The 15,079-nt window shown below is 43.1% G+C and overlaps 1 protein-coding gene and 1 long non-coding RNA gene across 10 annotated transcripts in view; both read right to left on the bottom strand.

The window, feature by feature from the left end:
- Nucleotides 1-15,079, bottom strand: part of CDK19 (cyclin dependent kinase 19) — a 227,426-nt gene that overhangs the window by 203,664 nt on the left and 8,683 nt on the right. The window contains exon 2 of one of the 9 annotated variants that reach the window (XM_005287616.5): nucleotides 11,713-11,827. The exons of the other annotated variants lie outside the window; for them this stretch is intronic. Coding sequence (XP_005287673.1) covers nucleotides 11,713-11,817 — 105 coding nt within the window. The 5' untranslated portion in view covers nucleotides 11,818-11,827. The remainder of the gene's footprint in view (nucleotides 1-11,712; nucleotides 11,828-15,079) is intronic. 9 annotated transcript variants of the gene reach the window in all.
- Nucleotides 4,819-11,706, bottom strand: LOC135982633 (uncharacterized). Its single transcript, XR_010600091.1, has 2 exons — nucleotides 7,820-11,706; nucleotides 4,819-7,021 (listed from the first exon to the last, which is right to left on the bottom strand). It is a non-coding gene; the product is annotated as an uncharacterized LOC135982633 (long non-coding RNA).

Here is a 15,079-nt window from a genome sequence, read left to right on the forward strand (position 1 = left end):
AATGCCAATGCCTTCAGGAGGATTGGCACCTGAATAGGCAAATGGGATCTTCAATGGAGAAAATACCATCAAAAGGCAGAAGAGTTAAACCATGATTTAACCAACAGCAGCCACAAACCAGAGAGAAAGCAACAGGAAACTACCCTCTGTACTTTATTCCATGAGAACTATTATGGCAGAAAAAAGTTAAAGTAAATCACATGTGGCACAAGCCTGTAGCTCCAGGCCAGAAGGCACAACAAACTATATTGGGGAGGAGGCACCAGCAATTAAAAGCTGTGGTTATGAGTGACTTGAACAATCACTAAAACACCATGTGAAGATTGGGAACTTAAATATGAATGTTAGCACAGTAAGTTAACCAAGAAGTAATGGGAAACAATGGTTTGGGTTCACAAAATGAGAGAGGAAGACTTAGTTGAATTCTGCTGCTCTAATCACCTGGTCATTACAAACAACATCTTCACCCAAAAACCTGGATGTTTCTATATGTGGAGGTCACCCTGATGGTATGACAAAGAACCAGATAGGCTATATAATAATATAGCAATGCTGGTGATCAGAAGTCCAATGGACAAAGACTTCCAAGTGCAGACTGCGGGTCAGATCATAGGCTGTTAGCCTCAAGCACAAAATTAAAACTTAAAAAGATACAACATTCGACAAGTCCACTGCATCTGGATTTGTCCAGAATCAATGAAGTTATATAACTTCTGTCCAGAATAGGTTTTAGGCCTTGGCATAGATGAAAGAGGAGAACAATCCCAGCAAACTTTAGAATAAAATGAAAATTATTATGCTCAAAACCACCAAAGCACACACTCTGAAAAGTCAGTGTAGGATTAAACCATGGTTAACTGAGCTATTTGAGCTTGAGGAAAATGACAGTGAAATAAAGGCTTGGAGGCAGAAGAATGTAGATGAGAATATAAGTAACTAAGCAGACAGATTCAAAGCAGACTGGATAAGACAAGAGCGAATATACAAGAGAAAAATGTATGGAACCTGAGAATTATAATTAGTGCACTACAAAAGGCATGTTCACAATAGTCAGACTTCTTACTGAAAGGTTTTACCCACAAACGTAATAAAAGTTCACGATTGCAGAGTCCTCACTGAGGGTGGTGATAGTAAACGCAGGGGGAGAGATTACTGTGCTAATCTGGATACCTCAAGATGACAGACGAGAGTACAGAGCCAAAGCCCTAAATCCTGTGAATAAAAGTGGTACATGCTATTATGAAAATGAAGCCTGAGAAAGCACGAGAGATAGATCACAAAACTGTTCTTATATGGAAATTTTGTAAGGATGTATGGATGACTAGAAATTGGCGAGAGAACTGGATGAAGGGAATTTTTCTGCCCTTATCAAAGAAGGGAAACATCATAGAGTGTAGTAACTATTATACCATTTCCTGATATCTCATGAAAGCAAAGTTATGCTTTACATAATCCAGGACTGTATGAAATGAAGGACAGAAACAGGACTATCACCACAACAAGCTGGTTTCAGAGAGGGCCAAGGCACATGTCACATCACTGAAAAATGTGGAGAGTACAATCATGCACTGTTCACATGCTTCACTGATTAATGGACAAACTGTAGAAGCAGATGATGAATTTAATTATCTGGGATCATATACATACAACCAAGGAGGCTGTTCCCAAGAAATTGAAAGACTACTAGGGATGGCTCACTCAGCTATGGCCACCTTTAAGAAAGTGTGGAAAAAAACGTGGCATCTCAAAATGTATGATGGTGCAACTGGTGAAAACCCTATTTTTTTCCATAGCAATTTAAAGATGTGAATCATGGAAAGTTTACGCTGCTGACAAGAGCTTTTGAAATGTGGTGATGGCCAAGACACACATCTCCTGGATGAAAAAAAAAAAAAAAGACAAATGCCCATGTTAGAAATATTACTGGAGAGAAGCAGACCCTGATGTCAAAAATCAAATGCAAAACTTATGTACTTTAGTCACATGAGGCACAGAGATGGAAATAACTCTGAGAAAGTCATTATGGAAGAAATGGTGGAGGATCATCATAGTAGGGGATGACCTATGATGAGATGGATGGACGGTGTGCAGCAGATTACCTACTGAGTGCTTCAAAGTTAGCCTTCACGAACCATCACTTTAGATAATTCTGATATGTTGTCACTTTATGTCATATTCAAACATAAATAAATGGATTTTCTTAGTTTATTTTAAGAACTTGCTAACATGTAACCTCATTACAGCTCTCATCTACGTATTTGCCTGAGAGTTGTGAGAGGCTGCTCAGTGGTGTTGATTAGCTAAATGCAGATTCGTTAATTAATGGTTCAATCACACTTGCTTCTTGAACTCTGAGTGTTACTGAATACCAAACTTCTTCACTATGCTTCAAAATTAGCAGAATCAAGATGTTTATAACATTAAGAATGTTTTTCCAAACTATAGTCTGATAAGGTGTTCAAATATTTTATATCACTTCATCACACTGACAAGAACAGGTAGTTAATATTTGATTGAGCAAGTTTAAAAAGGAACAGACTAATTTCTTTTATAAATGTAGCTTATCTGATGGATTTGCCCTCAATAAAGCTAACAGTGTTTCATAAAAAACCACAGTAGGAGTTAGACTCCTAGTTTAAAATGATATTTAAGAAAGGGAACAAGCTTCTAGAAAAAATACAGAACTATGCTCATTAATATTCAAGTATATTTTTGTACAAAGTTAGGCACTAGACCAGGGGTGGGCAAACTACGGCCACATCCAGCTCGTCAGACATTTTAATCCAGCCCTCAAGCTCCCACCAGGAAGCGGGGTCCGGGACTTGCCCCTCTCCGGTGCTCCAGCCTGGGAGCGGGGTCAGGGACTTGTCCCACTCCGCACATGCCGTGGCTCCACGCGGCTCCCGGAAGCAGCAGCATGTCCCCCATCCGACTTCTATGCGTAGGGGCAGGCAGGAGGCTCCGCACGCTGCCCCCGCCCCAAGCACCGCTCCCATTGGCCAGGAACCATGGGCAATGGGAGCTACAGGGGTGGCGCCTGCAGATGGGGCAGCACGCAAAGCCACCTGGCTGCTCCTCCACATAGGAGTTGGAGGGAGGACATGCTGCTGCTTCTGGGAGCTGCTTGAGGTAAGCGCTGCTTGGAGCCTGCACCCCTGACCTGCTCCTACACCCCAACCTCCTGCCCCAGCCCTGATCCCCCTCCCGCCCTCCAAACCCCTTGGTCCCACTCCAGAGCACCCCCAACCCCTCAGACCTAGCCCCACCCCAGAGCCCGCACCCCCAGCCGGAGCCCTCACCCATCCCACACCCCAACCCCCAGTTTTGTGAGCATTCATGGCCCGCCATACAATTTCCATAACCAGATTTGGCCCTTGGGCCAAAAAGTTTACCCACCCCTGCGCTAGACCAAATCCATCCCTGCTGCAACTAATAAATTTAGCCCAATTACTCTGATCTGTAAACAGCACAAATAACCCAAACAATTCATAATTAAATAAAATAAATCTTAATTATAAAGTTAAGCTGTACTTAAAATTTAAAATAAAGCACAGAGATTGACCTGAGGATCAGTGTTATTGCTCTAGATAGCCACATGGGAAATCAAAGTTCAGTTCTGGAACTATTGCAAGTGCCAGGAATGCTATGCATGTATTATGCTCAACTCTATCAATCTGCTGACCAATCAAAATCAAAGATCCTTGGGGGAGTTTCTGGATTGGAGACGATCAGATGTGGAGGATGTGACAAATATGGCAAATTCCTGCAGTATATTTGGGAGACCAGATCACATTGTATTGAGTGTATGAATTGTTTATGTATCATTGTGGGCCAGGGAATGTGTGCACTCCATAGGGGAGGGTTTCCACAGCTTCTCCAGGAAGTGAAAAGAATAGGAGATGGTTAAGGCAAATCACCCAGGTTACAGAATCTCCAGAGATGTACCACTTCCCAGAGAGGCTCACATACTCTGGTTCAAACTGGACTATCCAGAAACCAACTAACAAAGAAAGGACTTTTGGATAAATAGCCTGAGCTTAAAATGACTCAGGGCCTTTGCTCTGGTTTCCAATCTAAAGACTGACATGAACTTGTAACCACAGGAAAAACGCAGTTGTGGAGTTTGAAGGACTGATACCTACCAGTGCCCTATGCTGGCGCTGGGGGTGTGAGCTGGGGGTGTACTTCTGAGCATGTGTGTAGATTCTTTTATTGTTTTATATGCTTTCTCTGTAATGCTTTTACCTTAAGAATAAATATGCTTACTTAGAAGGAGCTGTGTGGTAACTTATAACTGCTGGTGACATGCTGATCACAGCCCTTGGAGAGAAAGCAAAACACAGGCGCTGACTTTTAGGCAGAGTGGATTGCTGGGAATATCACAGTATAAGGCAGGAAACTGCACAGCCTTAAAAGACCAGTTCAAAAGCAAGTGAATGTGACAGGGTTCCCAAGGTGTAACCTATAACTGGGTTACTACTGAGCCCTCTGTCTCACCAACCTCAGCTCCCTCTCACACTGTGATGCTGTTGTTAAGCCACAAACCTCTGCCAGGTACTGAATTTACACAGACATCCACAGGCAGGGACACACCCAATTGCATTGCATAAATGCTTCTCCCAGCCACTCATGAACCAACTATAGAAAGGCTCCAGCCAATTCCCCCCATCTCCCCAGCCTTGCACCCCAGAACTGTACTGTCTTGCACTTGTATCAGTGTAAGTTAATTAAGTTCGCCATTTCTATAAAGGAAAGTGGACGTGCACCACCCTTTGTAACCTGAGCAGATTTCCCAAGCACTTCAACCAAAACACACTGTTTTAGGTAAAATATAAAACAGATTTATTAAGTACAGAAAGAGAGATTTAAAGTGATTATAAGTAGTGAGCGTAGAGATCAAAGCTGGTTACCTAAGAAATAAAAAAAAAATGGGTCTAAATTCTATAAACTAAACAGGCAGTGGTTCACCCTGATAGATAGTACAAGCAGGTTACAGATCTTCAATACACAGAGTGGAACTCTCCTCCAGCTGAGGATCACCTTCCTCCATTCAATCTTTGTCCTCCAGATGTGTTTCCAGGTGTTGAGTTGTGGGGGTAGTGAGGCCAAGTGATGATGTCACGTCCCCTCTTTTATAGTTTCTTCCAGCTTGCTGGAAAGATCCTTTGCTATGACACATGTCAAGCAGTCTCCATTGCCTATGTGCTATCTGTGAGAAGTCTCCATTGTATACAGTTCCTGGGATAATCCTTAGGAGTGTGGATTCCCTTTAATGAGCCATCAGCATGTCTGGCTCCTCCACAGTTGCCTCTGAAAGGCTGGTTCTGGGTATTCCCAACCTCAAAACATATTTTAGTAGCACACACATAGCAAAACTTTATAACTTCACATACAAAGATAGCACATACAATCCAACAGGATATTAATGTTTAGCAGGTCAAGACTTTTAAAATGATACCACACAAAGTATATTTTAAACAAAACATATCATAATTATATGACAGTGGTGAATATGAGGGTTCCAGGGTGCTGTTTTGAAGCACAGAGTGCCACAGTGAGATGCAGGTCTTCACCCAGGAGAGGTGACAGTTGGGAAACAGAAACTTTTAAGTGGGTGCCCTTGAGGGACCAAAGAGGGCAAAATACCGGTGCAATTATCCTGAAACTGTGACAGAGGGTACTATTCAGCAGCAGCCAAGCTACATACTTGTTACTGTAAGTAGAACATAGAAACAAGTTTTGACAATAGACAACAGGTCTACAATTTTTAGAGCATATTCTTGTCTGGAGTTTTACTTGAAGCAAGGAATGGGTTAAGAAGTTATTCATGGTTTCAAAAAAAAATTAGTAAACCAGAACTATGCAGAATTTCCCTTACATATGTAGTTCTCATTCTAGATTACAATAATCCCTGCCCTCCAGAATAAATAAAAAATAACCTCACTTTATTAAATACAAGTATTTGGGCATGGAAAACTGCCAAACATGGACAGTATTTTACGTCTCAATGTGGGAAAGAAAACCCCAATTTACTTCCCAACATATTGAATATTTTTCTATAAGGAATTTCAAAAGGTATCGCACAATGGATAATTATCTCCCTTGATATTCTATTTCTTTGAGGAACTCTCAGGATTCTCAATCTAATCTCAAACCTCTAGAGAAAGACTGGCCAGAAACACTCAAACCTAAAGAGTTTAGAAGAGCTACAAATCCCACCTCCTCTCCTTCCCTGTCCTCAACCCCACCTAAACAAAACATTTCAATCATGCACTGCAAATTGTACAACCCATTAGTGCCCTCAACTGTCAGTTCCTTTTGATGAAGAAAAACATTCACTATGCAGAACTCTAAAGACAACCTCAAAAGAGAGCTCCTGATCGGATTTGGGCAACAGAGAGAATTCTGCAAGATTATATCTTCAAAGAAACAGAACTACAAAGCGAGTAGTTTTCCGCCTTTAAAGATATCATCACAAGCATCTCAGTCAGGGAGAGTAGAGTAGCTCAAGAGATGCGCCATCTAATAAGGAAAGCAATAATACGTACTGCATCATGCACAGTTGAAAATACAAGCTATTCTAAACAAGCAACCAGATTTTTTTTTTAAATAAAGGTTGAGAGGAGTCTGATGCCTCCAAATATGATGCATTAAATAGAATTTCAAGGATATGTGTGTCCATAACTAAAAACTTGGAGAAGTTAAACAGGGAACACTAAGAGAAACAAAGACTCCAAGGGAGTGAGAAAGAGTTTGGACCTCTCTGCTCTCGAAGGCAGGTCATGTCTGAGACATCAAATCAGGGCTTCACCCCTAAATACATGCAATTTCACTTTGGGAATGTATGTAGGCCCATGGGAGCCATGTAGCTACCAGCAAATGGTCATGATTAAAATATCTGAGGTTTCCCGTAAAACCTACCCTCCCTCTGATAAAGCTCATATTATCTAGGTCAAATTAGTAGAAGATTGAAACCAACAGCAATGTTCAAGGAATGGGTGTCAAGAAGCATTCTGACTACCTATAGTTTCAGAGTAGCAGCCGTGTTAGTCTGTATCCGCAAAAAGAAGAACAGGAGGACTTGTGGCACCTTAGAGACTAACAAGTTTATTAGAGCATAAGCTTTCGTGGACTATAGCCCACTTCTTCGGATGCATATAGAATGGAACATATATTGAGGAGATATATATACACACATACAGAGAGCATAAACAGGTGGGAGTTGTCTTACCACCTCTGAGAGGCCAATTAATTAAGAGAAAAAAACTTTTGAAGTGATAATCAAGCTAGCCCAGCACAGACAGACAGTTAGATAACAAGTGTGAGAATACTTACAAGGGGAGATAGATTTCAATGTTTGTAATGGCCCAACCATTCCCAGTCCTTATTCAAACCGGAGTTGATTGTGTCTAGTTTGCATATCAATTCTAGCTCAGAAACTGCTGAGCTAGAATTGATATGCAAACTAGACACAATCAACTCCGGTTTGAATAAGGACTGGGAATGGTTGGGCCATTACAAACATTGAAATCTATCTCCCCTTGTAAGTATTCTCACACTTGTTATCTAACTGTCTGTCTGTGCTGGGCTAGCTTGATTATCACTTCAAAAGTTTTTTTCTCTTAATTAATTGGCCTCTCAGAGGTGGTAAGACAACTCCCACCTGTTTATGCTCTCTGTATGTGTGTATATATATCTCCTCAATATATGTTCCATTCTATATGCATCCGAAGAAGTGGGCTATAGTCCACGAAAGCTTATGCTCTAATAAACTTGTTAGTCTCTAAGGTGCCACAAGTCCTCCTGTTCTTCTTTTTACCTATAGTTTGTCAGACTGGGACCTGCAGCCAGCAAGCCACACTTGTTTTGCTCATTTATTGAGTGATCCAGGAGCACTAGTGAAGGCTGGGAGGGAATGATATGTGAGATATAGGGATAGGGGATATCACAAAGAGCAGAGAGGGAATTCTAGGATGTTCGCTAGATGAGGCAGTATAAAGAAGCACTGGTAACTCCACTTCCTCCTGTGGTTGGATGACTATTTCAAACAATTGTGCCATCAAATGACTGGTGCCAAATTTGTCAGGACTAAGTAATGATTGAGCCTTAAACAACATCAAAGGCTACAAGGACATTACTTAGTCCCTGACAATCCACTGAAGCACTAGTTTGGGTCACAAGATGCAGTTCAATTGAGTGGGGGGAGGGAGGGAAATTATTCTCAGACCTGCAAAATTCTCTAATATAGACAAGATCTTTGCCATGTGGTGACACCCTTAGTTGTCTCATTTATCCTGCAGGAGCTACTCCAGCTAGTGCTGCTGCTCAGTGTCCTGTTGCTACAAAATCATTTCTTCTGAGCCACTGCTGGGTTCCCTCCTGGTCAACACCAGGTATCAGACCAATTCAAGAGTGGGACTTCACACCTGAGAGTCTCATGGAACTAGCACCAATGGTTTCTCCATTTCAAAGCCTAATGGTTTCTCCATTTCAAAGAGATACTTGCAGGACTGTTTGATCTCATCCTTTCCTAAAAGTTCAAGTTAAGTTTACAAGTAGTTATCCTGGATACTGACTGCATCCAATATGAAAAGTGAACAATAACTGACAACTCAGGCATACTGAACATGGTGGAATCAGAAATAATTGCATTGCAAAAGATCTTAATATGACTTCTTGCATCAAGGAATCCAGAAACTGCATTATTTACACTGAAACTAGCACTGACAGTTTGGGGAATCTATGTAAATTTATGAATTCCATGTGAGTTAATGAACCCTATTGCTGACTATGACCTTCTGTGTGGGTTAAAATCTTCTACATATGGCAGAAAATAGACAATGTCTAAGAAATTGAAACAGGAACATCAAGGACTATCAACAATTGAATAGCCTTGCCCTAGCAGAACAATGGAGGCTACCAACCAAGACTATTGACTGGTTAATGCTTTATTAGATGAAATAACCATCTATGCCAGAAGCCTGTAAGAGGGAAAAGGGAGCTAACTCTTGTACATTTCTATGAGGAAAGTGTGTATAGTTAAGACATTCTTTTGCAAAGTCTGCATGTTCCTTGCTTTAACTAGTCTGATGAGTTAAATCATAAACTAGAGCACTCATGAGGGTGATGCTCTGGGGAGGGCATGCTTACACTATTGGGAGACTTGGGAGTCTTGTGGTCTTAAGCAACTAGGCACCGATCTTGTGGCTTAGGTCAGCTGGGCCCCACATCCTAAGAATGGGTACTAGGCAGGAGTCTGTAACCCCAGGAGCGTGCCTGTCTTATAGTCTAGCCTCAGATGCTACTCAGACCCAGGAGGCGTGAAGGACGCAGGATCCTAAGCTTGGTTGCAAGACAGCAGCCTGGTGTCAGATGACAAGGAAGAACTCAGCCAGGGCTGTAACTTTCCTTCATTCTTCTTGAAAAATAAGAGCTTTGATTCAAGAACGTCATGCTAAGGTCTTTTGCAATGCAGTTAAAGTACCCCTGATTGCAGCATGTTTAGTTCACATTGCATATCACAGCCAACTGAGCAGGTATAAAAATAATTCACTAGTCTGGTCTAAAGTCCATCTAATACACAGTTAGCACAAGTCTTCATGCACAGTGACATTATTAGTCTCCAATATTAGCTAAAACTATTCTATTTACATGAACTACTCATTCAGAGTAAGTGCTATATTCTAAACACCAGCACCCAGAGTAATATTTTTAGTCTATTACACAAGCATTCTGGACAACAGAACACTAGAATCATATCAACGTTGTGCTTTGCAGTATTCCAATTATTCACCATTGAAGCCAAATTATTGCACAGAGAACATGTAAACTGATCTGAACTCTTCGTTCTCTGCCTGCACATATTAAGCAAAGGGTACTATTTTAGGAAATGCACCTGCATTGCTCTTTTTATGAGCAGTATTTTGGATGCTAAAGTTTAGAACAAAGTACTTGGAATTAAGCAGTTCCTCAGCTTTTAAGCTGATCAACTAAGATATCTTATAAAAGTGTATCTGTATTTCAAGATGATGAGCTGTACATCCACTTTCAGAACTCAATTTTTGCTTTGTCTGTCAGCCTATGCAACCTGTCAGAGCAGCATGAAAAGGGAGAATGCAAGAAAGGGAGCGAGCATATGAAGGTAGATAACTAAGCATGCTACAGTTAGAAATTATTATTGATGTATGCAACTGACACATCACTATCATGCACTATCAAAAGACTACGATACTATACATGTGCAGTACACGATTTAAAAATACTTTTACCTTCATTCCTAAATGCCCAGATGAAAAACTACATGAAGATGGAGTTAAGGTTAAGAGTATATATTACTATTTAGGATAAAAATATTAGAGAATATGTTGCAATTATCCCAAATTATATAACTGAATTATATAACTGCTTGTTGTCCCATAATGGATTAAACTGATTTTTAAAAACATTAAAACTTTTCTCCCAGGGTTTCCCTATGGGGTAGAATTAAGGTTTCTTGGATGTGTATTTTCACACCCCTGAGCAATGTAGTTATACTGATACAAGTCTGTAGTGAAGACCTTGCCTGAGACATTTTTGCCTACTATCTTTCAAAACACAAAGTTTATTTCTCTAATCTTTTAAAATCCTTACGTTTCAATTCATTTACTTTTCATTTAACAACACCTTGTAGATACTCAACTTCACCATTCACCCCTGGGATATTTCACACACCAACATGAGAGAAAAGTTTAAAAAAAAAAATAAGATGACATTTTAAAACCCCAAGAGTTGGAACAGGGACTTAGGATCCGGTGCGTTACCTAAAATTACTATAAACTTTAAAAAAAATATTAGATTGCCATTAATAGTACCCTTTTAACCTATCAGAGGTAGGGATACAACCAGAAGTAAATTTGTAAGGATGGCTTAGGGCTTGTCTACACTATAAAATTAGGCTGACTTAATTTAGGTCAACCTAGAGCCACAGCAGTAATTAACTCAGCTGTTGGTATCCACACTACCCTCCTTCTGTTTGCTAATTCTTTTGTGAAAACAACTGTCCTGAAGTGAATTCAGCATTCTATCAGTCAAATACATGACTATTGAAACAATCTTTTTAGGTCAATTACTACTTTGTTTCATCCAAGGTGAAACCTGAGATATTAAAAAATGCAGGTTTTGTTTGAATTCCTGAATGCCAGCAAGCAAGGTCAAGAGATGATACATCTTTGGAAAGTAGAAAGCAAAGTTTACAATTGTTTTTTCTTTATGTGATTCATTTTCCCATTCGGTGTTTGAGTTATAATTGAGGGAGGCAGGGAGTGTGGAAATAGAAGAGAGGTTGTGGAAAGACTATTCAGCTCCTGACAACCCCCAGTTCAGTCCTGCTTCTCAAACACCTTTCCTGATATCCAGTTGTCACAGGTTTAAAACTTAACACAGCAAAAATGAACTCATTTTTCCTCCCAAACACTTGTTTCTTTCTCCCCTCTCTAACAGCCACTGTCCTCCTTGTGCAATGGGATGACAACTTATCCATTCCATGTGGGGCCCCTTCTCTCTCTTCAGTAAGTCAATCACTAAATCTTGCCAGTTTTTCCCCATTAGATTATGAAAATTGGTCCTCTTATGCAATCAGTCCAGTTTTCTCTACTCCCCTGACAAAAACCCTTAACCCATATATAATGATGTGCTATTTGCATAGCATGGGCAACAGAGCCCAGAGCATCTCACATCTTTAAGAAGTCTCAGACATTGAAGAAGGGGGAGGCATGATAGATCCCTGAAGAACTCTGCACATGAGACTCTTAAGGAAAGAGCAGCAAGTATCCATTCCATTCACTTTGTCCTGTTGGAAAATAGAGCTGCATCATCATCATCATCTCCAGCTATGTCAAGTCATGTCATGTCATTTCATTCACAGTCGTCAATCATGACAACACTAACTACCTAATTCCTATTTCATGATTTTTCAGTATGTTTTGCAACTAGCAAGTTGTACAAATTCATTTTATTTTGATGTGTTGCTTATTATCGGGGTATATGGAGTTTTTTTTCTTTGTAATTACACAAACTATAGTGACAAATTTTCAGGTTCTGCTTCAGGCTAAGAAACCAACAGTAGTGCTCCACACTTACCATGCTAAGTCAACTAATATACTTCATGCAGCAACACAAGAAATTTTACTATGATAAAGTACATGGCATTACACATTCAACACATCAGAAGACAAGCAGCACAAGCCATTGAGTACGTGGGTGAGTTGTGCAGTCTAAATTCATTCCCAGCTCTTCTGTAACTTGTGGTATGACTTTAGACAAGTCTAGGGTTGCCAGGTGTCCTTTTTTTTTTAACCAAAACGCCCGCTCGAAAAGGGACCCTGATGGCCCGGCCGTTAAATAGGGTTACCATTCGTCCGGATTCCCCCGGACATGTCCGGCTTTTTCGAGTTAAAAATAGCGTCCGGGGGGAATTTGTCAATGTCCGGACTTCCCCTCTTCCCCCCCCCACCCCATACAGAGCGTGCGCGCGGCTTACAGAGCAGCCGGGGCTCCGACAGCCAGAGCCAGAGCCCTTCCTTCACTTCCCCCTCCTCTCTCCTGAAACTTGACACCACTCCCCTCCTCTCTCTCCCTCCCTCCCTGCCCGCATTCACAGATCGCCGGCCGTTCGCCGTCTGGAACTCCGACCCTGCTCCCCTCCCCCACTGCCGAGCGCGCTGCTCTGCAGCACAGTAAGGGGGCCGGGGGCCAGAGAAGCGGCAGGGAGGTTCGGGGTGGGGGTAGTCAAGAGACAGGGAGCAGGGGGGAGGGTTGGATGGGTCATGAGTTCGGTGGGGGCTGTCTGGGGGTTGGGGGTGTAAGGTTTTGGGCAGTCAGGGTACAGGTGGGGGGGTCTCAGGAGGGGGCAGTTAGGGGACAAGGAACAGGGAGGCTTAGGTAGGGTGTGGGGTTCTGGAGGGCAGTTAGGAGCAGGGGTCCCAGGAGGGGGCAGTCAGGGGACAAGGAGCGGAGGGGGGGAGGGCTTTCTGGGGGGGGGTGGATAAGGTTTTGGGCAGTCAGGGTACAGGTAGAAGGTAGGGTCCTGGGGGGCAGTTGGGGGGGGTCTTAGGAAGGGGCAGTTAGGGGATAAGGAACAGGGAGGCTTAGGTAGGGGGTGGGGTTCTGGAGGGCAGTTAGGAGCAGGGGTCCCAGGAGGGGGCAGTCAGGGGACAGGGAGCAGAGGGGTTTAGATGGGTCAGGAGTTCTTGGGGGGGGGGCTGTCAGGTGGTGGGGGTGTGGATAAGGGTTGGGGCAGTCAGGGGACAGGTAGGGGGTAGGGTCCTAGGGGGCCAGTTAGGATGTGGGGAAGGTGTCAGGAGGGGGCAGTCAGGGGACAAGAGGCAGGGAGGCTTAGGGAGGGGGTGGAGTCCTGGGGGGCAGTCAGGGGACAAGGAGGGGGGGAGGGTTGGGGGTTCTGAGGGGGCAGGAAGTGGGAGGGAGTGGAAGGGGCAGGGGCGGGGCTAGGACAGGACGGGGGCGGGGCTAGGACAGGGGCGGGGCTAGGGCGGGGCTCCTCCCGTCCTCTTTTTTGATTGTTGAAATATGGTAACCCTACGTTAAAAGTCTGGTCAGTGGCACAGCGGGGCTAAGGCAGACTCCCTGCTTGCCCTGGCACCACGGAGCTCCCGGAAGTGACCGGCATGTCCCTGTGGCCCCTAGGTCCACGTGTGATCAGCGAAGTTCCACACACTGCCCCCACCCTAAGCGCCGCCCCCGCAGCTGCCATTGTCTGGAAACCGCAGCCAATGGGAGCTGCAGGTAGGGTGACCAGATGTCCCGATTTTATAGGGACAGTCCCGATATTCGGGGCTTCGTCTTATATAGATGCCTATTACTCACACCCCACCCTGATTTTTCACACTTGCTGTCTGGTCACCCTAGCTGCAGGGGCGGCACCTGCAGCGCACATTGTGAAGAGCCGCCTGGCTGTGCCTCCGCCTAGGGGCCAGACATGCCAGCTGCTTCTGGGAGCAGCGGGGAGCACCACCCAGCCAGAGCCCACACCCCAAACCCCCTGCCCCAGGTCGGAACCCCCTCCTGCACCCTAACTCCCTCCCAGACCCTGCACTCCACATGCCCACCCACATCCCAACCCCCTACCCCAGGTCAGAACCCTCTCCCATACCCAAACGGGCTCCCAGAGCCCACAACCCAACCTCCTGCCCCAGCCCTGACCCCCTCCCAGAGCCCACACCCCAACCCAGAGCTCCCTGCTGCACCCTGAACCTCTCATTTCTGGCCCCACCCCAGAACCCACACCCCCAGCTGGAGCCCTCACCCCTCCCACATCCCAACCCCCTGCCCCAGCCCAGTGAAAGTGAGTGAGGGTGAGGGACGGCAAGCAACAGAGGGAGGGAGGCTGGAGTGGAGGGCGGGACCTCAGGGGGGAGGGAAGGGGCAGGGGTGTTCAGTTTTGTGCAATTAGGAAGTTGGCAACCCTAGGCAAGTCACAATGTGGATAAAAATCAATGATTTTTTTAAAAAATTAAATTGATTTTTATTTATATTGGATTTTTTAATTATTTAAATTACAATACGTTTTTCTTTTTTAAATAAACTTGTCTAAAATCATATCTGAATGTAATAAAAAATATGGTAAGGCCTAAACTTCTTACAATGTGTTAAAACATTTAAATAAAAAATATGCTGTTGCATGTTTAATTAAATTCTAGTTACTGTCCTAATGCAGCTTGACACAAATCATGAGCAAACAGTTAATTATCTAATAAATAGAAAATAGTGAATGATATTGCTTAACACTAAAAATGTACAATTAATAAGAATCTGAAAATATTAAGCTACACAATTGCTTAAATAAATGTGTATAGTTAGTATACCCTCCAAATCTAGTATAAAGGCGCTATTTAGTTGTAAATCAACATATTTTATGGTTATGCCAACCAAAGCACCTTTTTTTAGAAAATACCTGAAGTACAAATAGAAAAGTTAAAATAGAAAATTATTTAAATCAAGGCTTTCCACTAGGTAGTTTAGATCAATCCATTCTGGCAAGTCAATCACCTCTGCACTTATACCATGGGAATAATGTACTTACTCA

Source organism: Chrysemys picta, chromosome 3 (genome assembly GCF_011386835.1).
Source record: "Chrysemys picta bellii isolate R12L10 chromosome 3, ASM1138683v2, whole genome shotgun sequence".
Classification (NCBI taxonomy): Eukaryota; Metazoa; Chordata; order Testudines; family Emydidae; genus Chrysemys; species Chrysemys picta.